Below are 14,265 nucleotides of genomic sequence, written 5' to 3'. Positions count from 1 at the left end.
ATGAAGTGCTTTTTGAAACTGAGGCGAAGATAATGAGGCAATAGATTTTAAATGTCAACAATCTGTATTAATTCCAGCCCAACACAAGACAACGCTGGAGTCAAACTCATCTGAAAGGTTACTTGAACTGATATGAGCTGCAGAGAGAGAGAGAGAGAGAGAGAGAGAGAGAGAGAGAGAGAGAGAGAGAGAGAGAGAGAGAGAATATTTATGCTGGTATTGCATGACGTAGCATAAAAACAGTCTCTGACAAAAAATTAAGACAAAAGTATCGATAAGGAGGGTTATCACAAGCAAGTAAGAACAATTTTCTGGTTAAAAGAAAAACTCTCGATTACATTAAGATAACTGTAGATGACAACAGGCTAACTGAGCATCATGAGGTTGCCCACACGCCTCACTCCCAACTTAATGCAGTTTACAGTTTTGACATAAGTCATTACTGTCCGCACTTTTTCCTGTCCGCACTCAATTCTTAAAAACTACTGAGGTTACAGGGCTGCAAACTGGTATGTCGATCATCCACACCCTAATCATCAAACATACCAAATTGCAGCCTCCTAGCCTCAGTAGTTTTTATTTTATTTAAGGTTAAAGTTAGCCATAATCATGCATCTGGCAACGATATAGGACAGGCCATGACCAGGCCTAGGTTAAAGTTTCATGTGCCGCTGCTCATACAGCATTATTCCGAGACCACAGAGAGATAGATCTATTTTCGGTAGTCTTGGTTATACACTGTACGGAAAACTCGATTGCGCTGAAGAAACTTCGGCGCATTTTCTACTTGTTATAGTCCTGAAGACGCCACCGAGAGGTGAGGAAACGGTCTGTCAACTATGAGAAGTAAACGGAAGTAAACGTGAATAATCTTTCACCTCCTGAGAATCTTACCTTAGGGTACAAAGAAGAATAGACTGATTCTAAGTCTAAATAAAAAGATAATCTCTGCAAACAATGCCACTAATTTCAATAATAATTATTACTTTAATTAGTCGAAACAGCATATATATATATAATATATATATATTCTAGAAACAGCATATATAATATATATATATATATATATATATATATATATATATATATATATATATATATATATATATATATATATACACACACATACATACATATTACTTACTGCCTTCCTTAATCAATGAAAAACTCGACCACCCCAATAAACGAAATGGAATGAAAGCCAATAAAAGCCACGTACAAAAACGGAAAAAATTTTTCTCTCCAATACCAAAACTTCATGAAATGGAAAACAAATAAAGTGAGATCCTGTTTGGGAAAAAGAAAATAATCCTGTTTCCAGTACCAGGACCTCTCACGTTGAAAGCCTCGTAAATCCCATTAAACGTGAGATGTAATCCCCAGGTAATATTAACGTAATCTCCAGGTAATATTAATGTAATCTCCAGGTAATCCCAGGTAATATTAATGTAATCCGCAGGTAACCCGCAGGTAATATTCATGTAATCCCCAGGCAATCTTCAGGTAATCCCCATGTAATCTTCAGGTAATCCCCAGGCAATCTTCAGGTAATCCCAGAGTAATCTCCAGATAATTTTCAGGTAAACTCCAGGTAATCCTCATGTAATTCCCAGGTAATCTTCAGGTAAACCCCAGGTAACATTCAGGTAATCCCCATGTAATCTTCAGATAATAGCCTGGTAATCCTCATGTAATCCCCAGGTAACCTTCAGTTAAGCCCTAGGTAACCCTCAAGTAGCATTCATGTAATCCCCATGTAATCCTCAGGTAATCCCCAGGAAATCTTCATGTAATCCCCAGGTAATCCCCCAACATATCGGTGACGTTCCAGATGCATTACCTTGATGGGTTTGCACTCGACAACTTTTGGGGAGTTCAGTTACCGAGTCATTACCAAATGGACGAGGGGTCCTAATGAACCAAAATGTTTCAGTGGCCTCCAAAAATGTCCCGCCTATTTAATTACGGACAGAATAACGCGAATCAATAACAGGACAATGAGAGATGAGCGGGTGAATGGAACTACAGATAATATGTGATGATGATGCAAATGAGGCTTCGTCGACCTGTCAAGGAAATAGCAGAAAATGAAGGGGATTATTATTATTATTATTATTATTATTATTATTATTATTATTATTATTATTATTATTATTATTATTCAGAATTCAGTGGTTTCTTAACCAAGGGTGATCGCCCCCCTACGGGGCGCGAAGCAGGTTCCTAAGGGGTGCGAGGATGCCTATGAATAATTAAAGCAAAATATATTTGTATATACGCATGTTATGTTTTTCTGCAAAAAAATAAAAATAAAATAAAATAAATAATAAAAATAATAATAATAATAAAAATAATAATATAATAATAATAATAATAATAATAATAATAATTACTACTATTATTATTACCGTTATTACTTTTTCATTTCAGCAATTCAGTGTGTGCGAGAACTGACTGCTGGTTTGAAAGGGGTGAATACACTGAAAAAAGTTAACCACTGGCATAGATCCACGATACAAATTACAGTAAAAAAATAGAAACCAAATTCTCTTTACAATAACCAAGATGGGAGGACACACGTACAGACATTTTATCTATACACATTTAATGAAAAGAACTAAAAAAACATTATGTGTATAGAGCTAAAAAAAAAAAGCCACGTGTATTCATTAAAAGAAAATTAAAAGCTGACATGATTACAAGGCTTCACGTGATCTCTCGAGAAATCGCGTCATGTGACAACGCTAACTCTTGCGCAATGTCCAGTGTATTGAAGGTGTATATGTGAGGGTGTATTTGAGTGTATTAAGGTCATGTGACAGAATGTAAGTTTGAGCGTGACTGGAGCGGTACAACTGTAAAATGAACAAATTGGTAAGGATGAAATGACGTCGTAGAAATTATTATTATTATTATTATTATTCAAAGGGGCCAGTGGCTTGAAATTCAAGCTTCCAAAGAGTATTAAGGTGTTCATTAGGAAGAAGTAAGAGGAGGTAAGGAGAAATACAGAAAGAAGAGAAATCACTTATTAAAAAAGAAAAAAAATAATGGGATATATAGGCATAAACGTACAATCTCAATCAGACTCAGGCCATAATATATATAATATACATACCAGGGACTTAATCAATTAGGAAAGATCGTAAAACTGAATTGAACTGAATACAGAATTTAGACTACAGGCCAAGCACTGGGACCTATGAGGTCATTCAGCGCTGAAACGGAAACTGACAGTAAAAGGTTTGAAAGGCGTAACAAGAGAAAAACCTCAAAGCAGTTGCACTATGAATCAATTGTTAGGAGAGGGTTGAGGAAAGTAAGATGGAAGAAAGAGAGTATGAAAGGAGGTACAGTAAAAGGAACGAAAGGGGTTGCAGCTAGGGGCCTAAGGAAGGCACGCTGCGTTATTAGATCACTAACATATGTAATTGCAGTTACTTCGTCAGCAAATTACAAGCATTTACGACAATTACCGCTGTTAATTTCGTACAACAGAGAGAGAGAGAGAGCTGGGGAGAGTGGTTGGTGATCTAACGTGATCCATAAGAGAGGTATGGTGTTGGACTTTGTGTAATCCTTTGAGAGAGAGAGAGAGAGAGACGATCTGAGGCCAAAAATAGAATGCGTCAAGCATCTTCAAGAGGATTACTTGGACCTTCCGTGGTTATTCTCGGTGCTTTTAAGAAATCCCCCAAACACTCGTTGTCGTTCTTTTAGCTTTTCAGACGTAAACAAAACTTTTCTTATACAATACGGAACGTCCTTTGGTAGATTTTAAAGAACCATCAAATGAACTGGAATTGTTATACGAATACGCCTCAGTTAGAGAGAGAGAGAGAGAGAGAGAGAGAGAGAGAGAAGAGAGAGAGAGAGAGAGAATGTTTCTGAAAGCTGGAAAACACTGGTTCTTGGCTATATTCAGTTCTCCGCATCACAATTGAAAGGGTTCCGAAAATAGAAAATAAACCTGTTTATTTTTATTCCCCCAAAAGGCGGTCGTCCTCCAGCGCTCGAGGTTGAGACATGGTTGATTTGATAACGAGCGAGAGAGAGAGAGAGAGAGAGAGAGAGAGAGAGAGAGAGAGAGAGAGAGAGAGAGAGAGAGAGACTTTGTCTATGTTTATCGTTCCAACTTAAAATGACAGAAGAGAAAGAGAGAGAGAGACTCTTTCTATGTTTATCTTTTAAATCTAAAGAGAGAGAGAGAGAGAGAGAGAGAGATTTGTCTATATTGATCTTTCATCTAAAATGAGAGAGAGAGAGAGAGAGAGAGAGAGAGAGAGAGAGAGAGAGAGATTTTGCCTACGATATCTGTCAAAACTAAAACAAAAGAGAGAGAGAGAGAGAGAGAGAGAGAGAGAGAGAGAGAGAGAGAGAGAGAGATTTTTGCCTACATATATCTGTCAAACCTAAAAACAAGAGAGAGAGAGAGAGAGAGAGAGAGAGAGAGAGAGAGAGAGAGAGAGAGAGAGAGAGAAGGCTTTCCAAATAAAAAGAGAGGTTGCTAAAGATAGCTCTGAAGATCCGCGGAAAGGTTAAAGATTATATTTGTACGTCCAGCACGGTTTCGGGTTTTTTTTTTTCTTAATTGCAACTTCTGCTTGTTTGTAAGATTTAACATTAACCCATATGAATACACACATTAAAATACATGCACACGTAAAGATATATATACATATACATATATATATATATATATATATATATATATATATATATATATATATATATATATATATATATATATATATATATATATATATATATATATATATATATATATATATATATACATATATACATACAAATCAACAACGCAGACAGAGTATTTTCTTCAAATTGTTTCAGCAAAATTTAACAATTAGTGAGCAATGTTCCTAACTTGTGACCTTGGAAAGGAATTTTACTCTTTCTTCCGTTTTCCCGTTATTTTCATACCGCTAATTGAAATCTATAAGACAAACGGCTTAAGGCGTGTTCGCAGTTGATTGATGAATCAATATATCAATAAATTAACTGATTTATTAATTAATAAATCAATAAAGTAGCTAGTTATTTTGCAAGGACACTACCAAACCGTTTTGCAAAAACTTTTAAATCATTGGACGATGTATATAATGAATAGAAAATATTAGAAATATAAAGAGAGAGAGAGAGAGAGAGAGAGAGAGAGAGAGAGAGAGAGAGAGAGAGAGAGAGAGAGAGAGAGAGAGACTGTCCTTTCTAGCACAATGACAAAATATGCTTTAAGCAGTCCAAAGTGTATTTGTATTCCAATTTACGAAAGGACCTTATCTATCAATTTTAATGTTACGTCAGTTTTCTACAGTTAAAGTATGAATACGGCAGTGACCTTCACGTTGTTTTATCCTTTAAAACCAATCCTTTAGAGGAGAAACAACTTTTGTACGTATCTTAAAATCGGGACAAATAGAGAAAAACATCAAAAAAATTTCTAAGTTAAATATTTCACCCCCTTTAGAGGAAAACATCTCGATGAGCTTTCTCCTACTTTCTATAGAAAGCACCTTTCTCTGCTAAACACTTTCTTCTCAAATTCTCCCTCGCTTTATCGAGCCATCAGATCTTCTGCCTTTCTCTTGGCCTTCTACCCCCAATAAGGGATCTCTTCTTTCTGTTTCCTATTAATTTCTGTTACTTTCACACGAACACCAAAATCTCTGGGAGCCTGAATTTCAAGTCAGTGGCCCCTTTGGTGGGCTTGGTCCGAATGAATGGGGTTTGTGTTCTGAATAATAATAATAATAATAATAATAATAATAATAATAATAATAATAATAATAATAATAATAATAATAATAATAATGCTTATTTTCAGGTTCATTTTATTCCTTTATTATTATTTTTATTATTATTATTATTATTATTATTATTATTATTATTATTATTATTATTATTATTATTAAAAGTACTCACAGCAGCATGAGTCTTGCAATGGAGAAACAAATCCACAGTTATGGATTGGTGCAAATATATATATAAAAATAAATCTCTACCGAGAGCTTTCAGGGAATCTGTTCGATTCCCCTTCAGGAATCGGAAAGATTCCCGAAAGCTCACCGTAAAAATTTATTTTTAAATATATTTCTGCCAATACATAACTGTGGATTTGTTTCTCCATTGGAAGACTTATGCTGCTGTGAGTATTTTTAATAATAATAATAATAATAATAATAATAATAATAATAATAATAATAATAATAATAATAAAATTAACCTAAAAATAAGCAAAAACTCTCCACATTCGATTAAGCAATGACGCCTGATGCCCGATATTTTTAAACAAACAAACTTGACGGAGTAAACTAAGCACAAACACACATACACCATTCATGCACACAAACACAGGGAAAATACATTAATACAAACACATACACGACCATTTTACACAAACACAGGGAAAATATATCAATATCACCAACAGGTCAACAGCGTCCTACCACCGGGTAAATACCCTAATTTCTCACTCACCAACGCCTTGAGATGTTTGTGACACTGCGCTCTCCATCTGGAAGAAGAGAAGGGAAAACAAACATTATTACTCGGGAAGACACAAACGAACTTACAAAGGAAAAGATACAGTGACCAATCGAACTAAAGCTGCATTCACTTCTTAGCCTCTTTTTTTTTACTTTACCTCCATCCCGCTTCCTTTCGTCAATCTCGCTGTCCAGCCTCTCTAACTTTCACTTTCTTAATGAAAGTGTTGGGTTTTCTCCCAGTTCCACTTTTATAATATTATACTTTATATCCTTTATTTTCTGGATCTCTTTATCGTCTGTCCAACCACTCCAACTCACTCTTTTCACGGTCCTTATTTTCACGGTCCTTATTTTCACTGCCCTTATTTTCACGGTCCTTATTTTCACTGTCCTATTTTCAATGTCCTTATTTTCATGGTCCTTATTTTCACGGTCCTTATTTTCACTGTCCTTATTTTCACAGTCCTTATTTTCACGGTCCTTATTTTCAGTGTCCTTATTTTCACAGTCCTTATTTTCACGGTCCTTATTTTCAGTCCTTATTTTCAGAGTCCTTATTTTCACTGTCCTGAGAGCTGAATGGCCGAAAGTGCCCCAGTGATTGGCTTGACAGCCTAAATTTCATAAACCTATAAAACCTAATTCTCCTCAGACCATATTCAGTACCTTCCTTGGTAATTCTTGAATCTCTAACCTTTTTTCTTCTTGCAGTAAGAGACTTGGTCTCTCTATTACTATTATTATTATTATTATTATTATTATTATTATTATTATTATTATTATTATTATTCAGGAGATGAAGAACCCTGTTCATATTGAACAAGCCCACCAAAGGGGGCCACTGACTTGAAATTCAAGCTTCCAAAGAATTTGGTGTTCATTAGCAAGAAGTAAGATGAGTTAAGGGAAAATACAGAAAGAACAGATCTCGCTCATTAGAAAAGAAAAAAAAGAAAAATAATGAATTAATAAATACATAAAATGCATTAAAAACCTTGAGAATAATAAACATATCTATCATGGATTTGGCATTCATAAGCAGTCAACCAGAAGTAAGTACTGTACACTTGTTCTCAATGTGACCGTGACTTCTGGGACGTTTGACAGCTTAAGGAACTTTCGTAAAGGATGAAAGAAAGGAAGAAATCCCAGTTCATACGCTGATCAGTCGCCTGAATGGAAGTGTCTGAATAGCGATGTAATCTGCCCTAAAGTTGAAGAATGGTGTATCTGCAAAAATACAAAACTGAGGAAAATTGGTAGATACTGCAGTTTTCAGTTGCCTTCCTACTGACTTTGCAGACACTGCAAATGGGACCCCCTAAGTACTCGTGGAAAGCATCGAAGAATCATTCTGAAACTGCAGTAACTTGTGTATTAGTGTTTCAGGAGCCCAATAGGTGGCATCTCAATTTCGAAAATTTTGCAGATGTAGCAGTTTTCCATTTTAGGGTAGGAAAATACCATGACTTAAATAATTAACGTCTAGAGAAATTTAAATAGTAATATTTTCTAACAATGCTATAACGTCCTAGTAGCTTTAGGTATGAAACAGATAGATAAATAGATATTATACCATAAAACTTACTGGTCACGACTAAGATATCTATGAGAAGATGCTACCGAAGAGCAAGTGTTCAATCGTCCCTGAATTCTAAAATCAGTGTCAGGAAATTTGCAATATGTGGTTGCTTATAAATTGGACCATTTTCAATATAAAAAAAAACAGTATTTGTTTTTATCAGGCATGACGCGGAGGTAAAAAAAAAAAAAGACTGCCTCCAATATTTCACTGGAGTGGCTGGACAGCAAGATGGACGGAAGGAGGAGGGAACAGAGATAGAGTAAAAGGTTCAAAATTGGATTCAGCTAGAACTGGGGTATAGAATTTGGGTTAAAGGCCAAGCGCTGGGATCTGTGATGTCATTCAGTGCTAAAAGAGAAATTGAGAGTAAAAAGGTTTGAAAGGTGTAACAGGAGGAAACTGAGAATAAAAGGTTGAAAGGTGTGAGAATAAAAAAAAGGTTTGGTTTGAAAGGTGTGAAAGGTGGTTGAAAGGAAACTGAGAATAAAAACAGGTTGAAACTGAGAATAAAAAAGTTTGAAAAGTGTAACAGGAGGAAATTGAGAATAAAAGGTTTGTAAATAAAAAGGTTTGTGTAACAGGAGGAAATAAAAAGGTTTGAAAGGTAACAGAAAAATTGGTCTAAAAAGGTTGGAAAGGTGTAACAGGAGAAATTAAGAATAAAAAGGTTTGAGAATAACAGGAGAAAGGTCTTTGAAAGGTGTAACAGGAGAAAAACCTGTAACAGGTTGAAATTGAGAATAAAAAGGTTTGAAACATTGAAACATTAGTAACAGGAGTAAATTGAGAATAGAAAGGTCTGAAAGGTGTAATAGAGGAAAACCTCATTAGGCGAGCGATGAGGTGGAGGAAGAAAGAGGATACGAACAGAGCTACAGTAAAAGAACTGAAAGGGGTTGCAGCTAGGGGCCGAAGGGACGCCGCAAAGAACCTTCAGTAATGCCTACAGAGCACAGCGCGAGGTGCACTGATGACACTAACCCCCCACCGGATTTAACCTTCAGGACACGAACCATTTACAATCAAAGAGCACGAGAAGATAGACGAAAATATTACGAATGAGATCATGTATAGGGAGCCATGACGACCGACCACCTGACTCTAGGCTACAATCTCAGGCGCCATCTGCCAACTCTCAAAAAAAAAAAAAAAAAAAAAAAAAAAAAAGGCGCAGCATCCAGGTGACACACCGATGAAAAAACAAGTTTTATTATGCCCACCTGAGGGGCACCCAGCGACAGGTCCATGACGTGTAATGCAAAAGTCAGATAAGCGACGGTATTCGCTTAAAAGGGTCACTGAACAGTTCGAGATTGAGGTATACAAAATACTTCCCCAAAACAAGTCTCCTTCTGTTTTCTGAATTTACTTACATTTTTATCTATTTATTTATTATTTTGTCAATTTATTTTTCTTTTCTAATAGCTGATCTCTTCTTTCTGTATTTCCTATTACCTTCTGTTACTTCTTTCGAATGAACACCATAATATTCTTGGGAAGCTTGAATTTCAGGTCAGTGGCACCTGTGGTAGGCTTGTTCCATATGAATAGGGTTCATCTTCTTCTTAATAATAATAATAATAATAATAATAATAATAATAATAATAATAATAATAATAATAATAATAATAATATAATAATAATAATAATCTCTGGAAGCCTGAATTTCTTGTCATTGGACCCTATGGTAGGCTTGTTCCATATGAATAGGGTTCATCTTCTTCTTAATAATAATAATAATAATAATAATAATAATAATAATATAATAATAATAATAATAATAATAATCTTTGGAAGCCTGAATTTCTTGTCAGTGGTCCCTATGATGGTAGGCCTGTTCCATACGAATAGGCTTCATCTTCTAAATAATAATAATAATAATAATAATAATAATAATAATAATAATAATAATAATAATAATAATAATAACGACAGAAAAGGGAATATGTTCATGCATTCAGCATCGTCCACCTGACATTATCTTTAATTTATCTTAATTTCCTTTTTTCTTTTAATGATTGTTATGAACTCAGTGACTCACAATCCCTCCTGTTCTTCGTGCGTGACCGAGTCAATAAGAAGGAAGGACTACAGAGAGAGAGAGAGAGAAGAGAGAGAGAGAGAGAGAGAGAGAGAGAGAGAGAGAGAGAAGCTATCGCGGCACGTGTCAGGGACAACTGCGATTGTGTATCGTTCTCTATGGTAATAATTCCTTAAGCTATGGAGAGCAGTCTATCTATGCGTAGCTTTGAAACGAGGGATCTTGTCTTTGAATGCTTTGTAAAGTGCACCTTATTCTATGAGGTAAACTTTCTTCTTCTTCTTCTTCTTCTTCTTCTTCTTCTTCTTCTTCTTCTTCTTCTTCTTCTTCTACTCAGTATAATCCTAGTCAGGGTCGCTGTTTTTGAAAACGGAATAGTTCTATTTATTTATTTATTTTTTGGGCTCCAGGGTTTTTGGCGACTTTTTTTAGCGACGATTTTTTGGCGCCAAAATAAAAAATAATTCTCTCTTCTAGAGTAAAATAATCTGAGGTGAAATTGCCTGTTACTCTTATTTATCTATTTATCTGTTTCTCTGTAACTGCCTATCTGTCTGTTTCTCTTTAACTGCCTATCTATCTATCTGTTTCTCTTTAACTTTTCTACAGAACAGAAACAGCTTTTTACTTACATTTAAAATTTAAGAATAGTTAGTGGAACTCTACAGAAATGGCTGAAGTTATTCTAAGAATAAACCCAAATATTCTAATGGATATCTTTATGTGTTCGATAAGCATGGACCCTAGTTTTTGGAGATGGAAATAAGAATGAGTTCAAAGCCCGTATCCACACTCAAGATAATGGTGATAAATGAAATAAATGAACATTCTCAGGTGCTTCAATGAGTGTCCTTAAAACTAGTTTAAAGACTAAGACTGCCAAGATCTTCAGTAATTTATTTCTCAAGCCCTCAATCACTTCTTAGATTTAATGAAGCAAATAATAAAGAGAAGGAGAAATCTCTGAGCTCTCTCTAATCTTTCAATGTTTGTGAATTAGTGATCCCAGCTTTATATGAAAACAATGGTGATCAAAACTTTTTAATTGGTGACAGTGGTCCCCTCAGACGATAGATTTTTAATTCTGACTCTGGTATCTCTGATGGAACATTCAAATTTTCTTCTTATTTTAATCCTCTTGATATTTTCATTCTTATTTTGGTGAAAAAATTTGGTGCATAAATTTGTGGGCATAAAAAACTTGTCGCCAAAAATCTGGAGCTTAGAAACGGCGCCAAAAAACCGCGCAAATTCTCCAAGGATCTATCTCTCTCAAAGGAACTCCCCCCTCTCTCTCTCTCTCTCTCTCTCTCTCTCTTTCCTTTCCAGGAAGCCAAAGCAAACAGAAATCCTGGATCTCTCTCTCTCTCTCTCTCTCTCTTTCTCTTTCCTTTCCAGCCAGAAACAAAGGAAATCTCTCTCTCTCTCTCTCTCTCTCTCTCTCTCTCTCTCTCTCTCTCTCTCTTTCCTTTCCGGAAGCCAGAGCAAAGGAAATCCCGGATCTCTCTCTCTCTCTCTCTCTCTCTCTCTCTCTCTCTCTCTCTCTCTCTCTCAAAAGCCAAGCCAAATGAGATCCCCGAGAGATCGACAATAACAACGATTATAAGTTAGCGTAAGGAGACCACAGAGTCCCATTTATAAACTCTCATCAGTGAAAGAGGCGAAATTTTGAACGTGGGGAGTTGAAGGAGTTGGACAGCTAACAACCAAAGAGACAGATGAAGAGTAACCCCGACAACCTAACCCTCCATCACACCCCCTGCCGCCATCTTGTGAGGTCGAGGAAGATCAAGAGTTTACTAAATATCACACAGAATTAAGTTAAAATGTCGATGAAGGTCAAGAAGTCCACGTTACATCATCTTCAAGGTCAAAGGTCCATGTTACACCATCTTCAAGGTCAAAGAAGGTCAAGGGTCCATGATACATCATCTTCAAGGTCAAAGGTCCATGTTACATCATCTTCAAGGTCAAAGGTCCATGTTACATCATCTTCAAGGTCAATGAAGGTCAAGGGTCCATGTTACGTCATCAAGTTCACACAGAATTAGATTATCATTTGGCATCATAAACATCAACACTTATCAATCATCGTATGGCAGCATCCAGTGACGTCACGAGATATCTTTGAGGTCCCATTCAATGTTATCAGATCCTAAGCAAGAGGAAAAAATGACAAACAGGAAGAATGAAGCCTCATCTGATCGGACATTTTATATATATATATATATATATATATATATATATATATATATATATATATATATATATATATATATATATATATATATATATTATAAATGTGTGTATGCATATTAATGCATTCTGTTGTGGTTGAATATATGCATGTAAAAAAAATTAGCATAAATATACATATATTAACTTGCAAATAAATATATACATGCATGTACAAAAGTAAGTATAATACATATATATTGCAAATTACCTTGCAAATAAATATATACATACACGTGAGAAAAGTATATATATATATATATATTACCTTGCAAATAAATGTACACATCTCCACTATAAATATAAAAACAAAATAAACTTAAAATAAACACTACGATAAATAAACATTAAAAAAACATTCTACGATAAAAAAAAAAATAAACATTAAAAATAAACCTTAAAAAACCTACGATAAATAAACATTAAAATAAACCTTCCTACGATAAATAGACATTAAAATAAACATTCCTACGATAAATAAACATTAAAATAAACATTCCTACGATAAATAGACATTAAAAGAAACATTCCTACGATCAATAAACATTAAAATAAACATTCCTACGATTAATAGACATTAAAATAAACATTCCTATGATAAATAAACATTAAAATAAACCTTCCTACGATAAATAAACATTAAAATAAACCTTCCTACAATAAATAAACATTAAAACAAACATTCCTACAATAAATAAACATTCATTCCGACAATAAATAAATTTTAAATTAAACATTCCTACAATAAATAAACGTTAAAACACACATTCCTACAATAAATAAACATTAAAATAAACAACCCTAAAATGAGTAAACATTAAAATAAACATTCCTATAATAATAAATATTAAAATAAACATTCCTTACAATAAATAATCATTCCTTCAATACACATAAAAATAAACATTCCTACAATGAATAAACATTAAAACAAACATTCCTACAATCAATAAACATTAAAAGAAACATTCCCACGATCAATAAACATGAAAATAAACATCCTTACATAAACAAACATTCCTAAACATTGGGTGATGTGAAAGTATTCTTCTCTCTCGTACGACGCAAAAAGGGAGGGCATACCTGTGATCGATTAGCCGTGTCGATTTCGGCTCTACGTCTCATTTGGAAGTCTGTCAGCAAGGGCGCGTGGTTGGTTGGTTGGGGAGAGAGGAGAGAGAGAGAGAGAGAGAGAGAGAGAAATAACTACATAGATGTATATGTATATATATATATATATATATATAGATATAGAGAGAGATAGAGAGAGAGAGAGAGAGAGAGAGAGAGAGAGAGAGAGAGAAAATAACTATAGATGTATATATATATATACATATAAATATATATATATTATACATATATATATATATATATATATATATATATATATATATATATATATATATATATATAGAGAGAGAGAGAGAGAGAGAGAGAGAGAGAGAGAGAGAGAATAAATAAAAAAATAGGGAGAGAGAAGGAAAGAGAGAGATAACAACAGGCAGAGAGAGAAAGTGATAAAAATGACTACAGAGAAAGAGAGAGAGGAGAGATAATTATATGGGGATAGAGAGAGAATAACTACATAAAGAAAGAGAATAAATAACTCTTTAAATATATATATATATATATATATATATATATATATAGAGAGAGAGAGAGAGAGAGAGAGAGAGAGAGCGAGCTCCCCAACCTTTAAATAATTACCCGAGAGGCGGCAAAATAACTCCGGGCCAAGTCTATGGCAACACGCGCGCCAAAGTTTGCAAATGGCACCTGCGAATCAGATCCATATTCTTCAAGACTTCTGTTCCTTAAAGAACGTCCCTCCCTTTCAGAAAATCGTGTAATATATGGTGGCAATATATTGCTTGCAACGTAAATATTGCTTGCAAGAC

At 34.5% G+C, this 14,265-nt stretch overlaps 1 protein-coding gene across 1 annotated transcript in view; it reads right to left on the bottom strand.

Moving 5' to 3' along the window:
* LOC136831663 (ribosomal RNA-processing protein 8-like) overlaps nt 1-11,901 on the bottom strand; it is a 12,839-nt gene extending 938 nt beyond the window's left edge. The window contains exons 1-3 of the mRNA XM_067092292.1: nt 11,877-11,901; nt 6,825-7,120; nt 6,496-6,532 (exon numbers count right to left, since the gene is read on the bottom strand). Coding sequence (XP_066948393.1) covers nt 6,496-6,532; nt 6,825-7,120; nt 11,877-11,901 — 358 coding nt within the window. The remainder of the gene's footprint in view (nt 1-6,495; nt 6,533-6,824; nt 7,121-11,876) is intronic.
* Nucleotides 11,902-14,265: the final 2,364 nt, after the last annotated feature.

This window comes from Macrobrachium rosenbergii, chromosome 48 (assembly GCF_040412425.1).
Source record: "Macrobrachium rosenbergii isolate ZJJX-2024 chromosome 48, ASM4041242v1, whole genome shotgun sequence".
Taxonomy (NCBI): Eukaryota; Metazoa; Arthropoda; class Malacostraca; order Decapoda; family Palaemonidae; genus Macrobrachium; species Macrobrachium rosenbergii.
The sequence above is the reverse complement of the archived record's forward strand: the minus strand, read 5'-3'. Positions and strand labels throughout refer to the sequence as shown.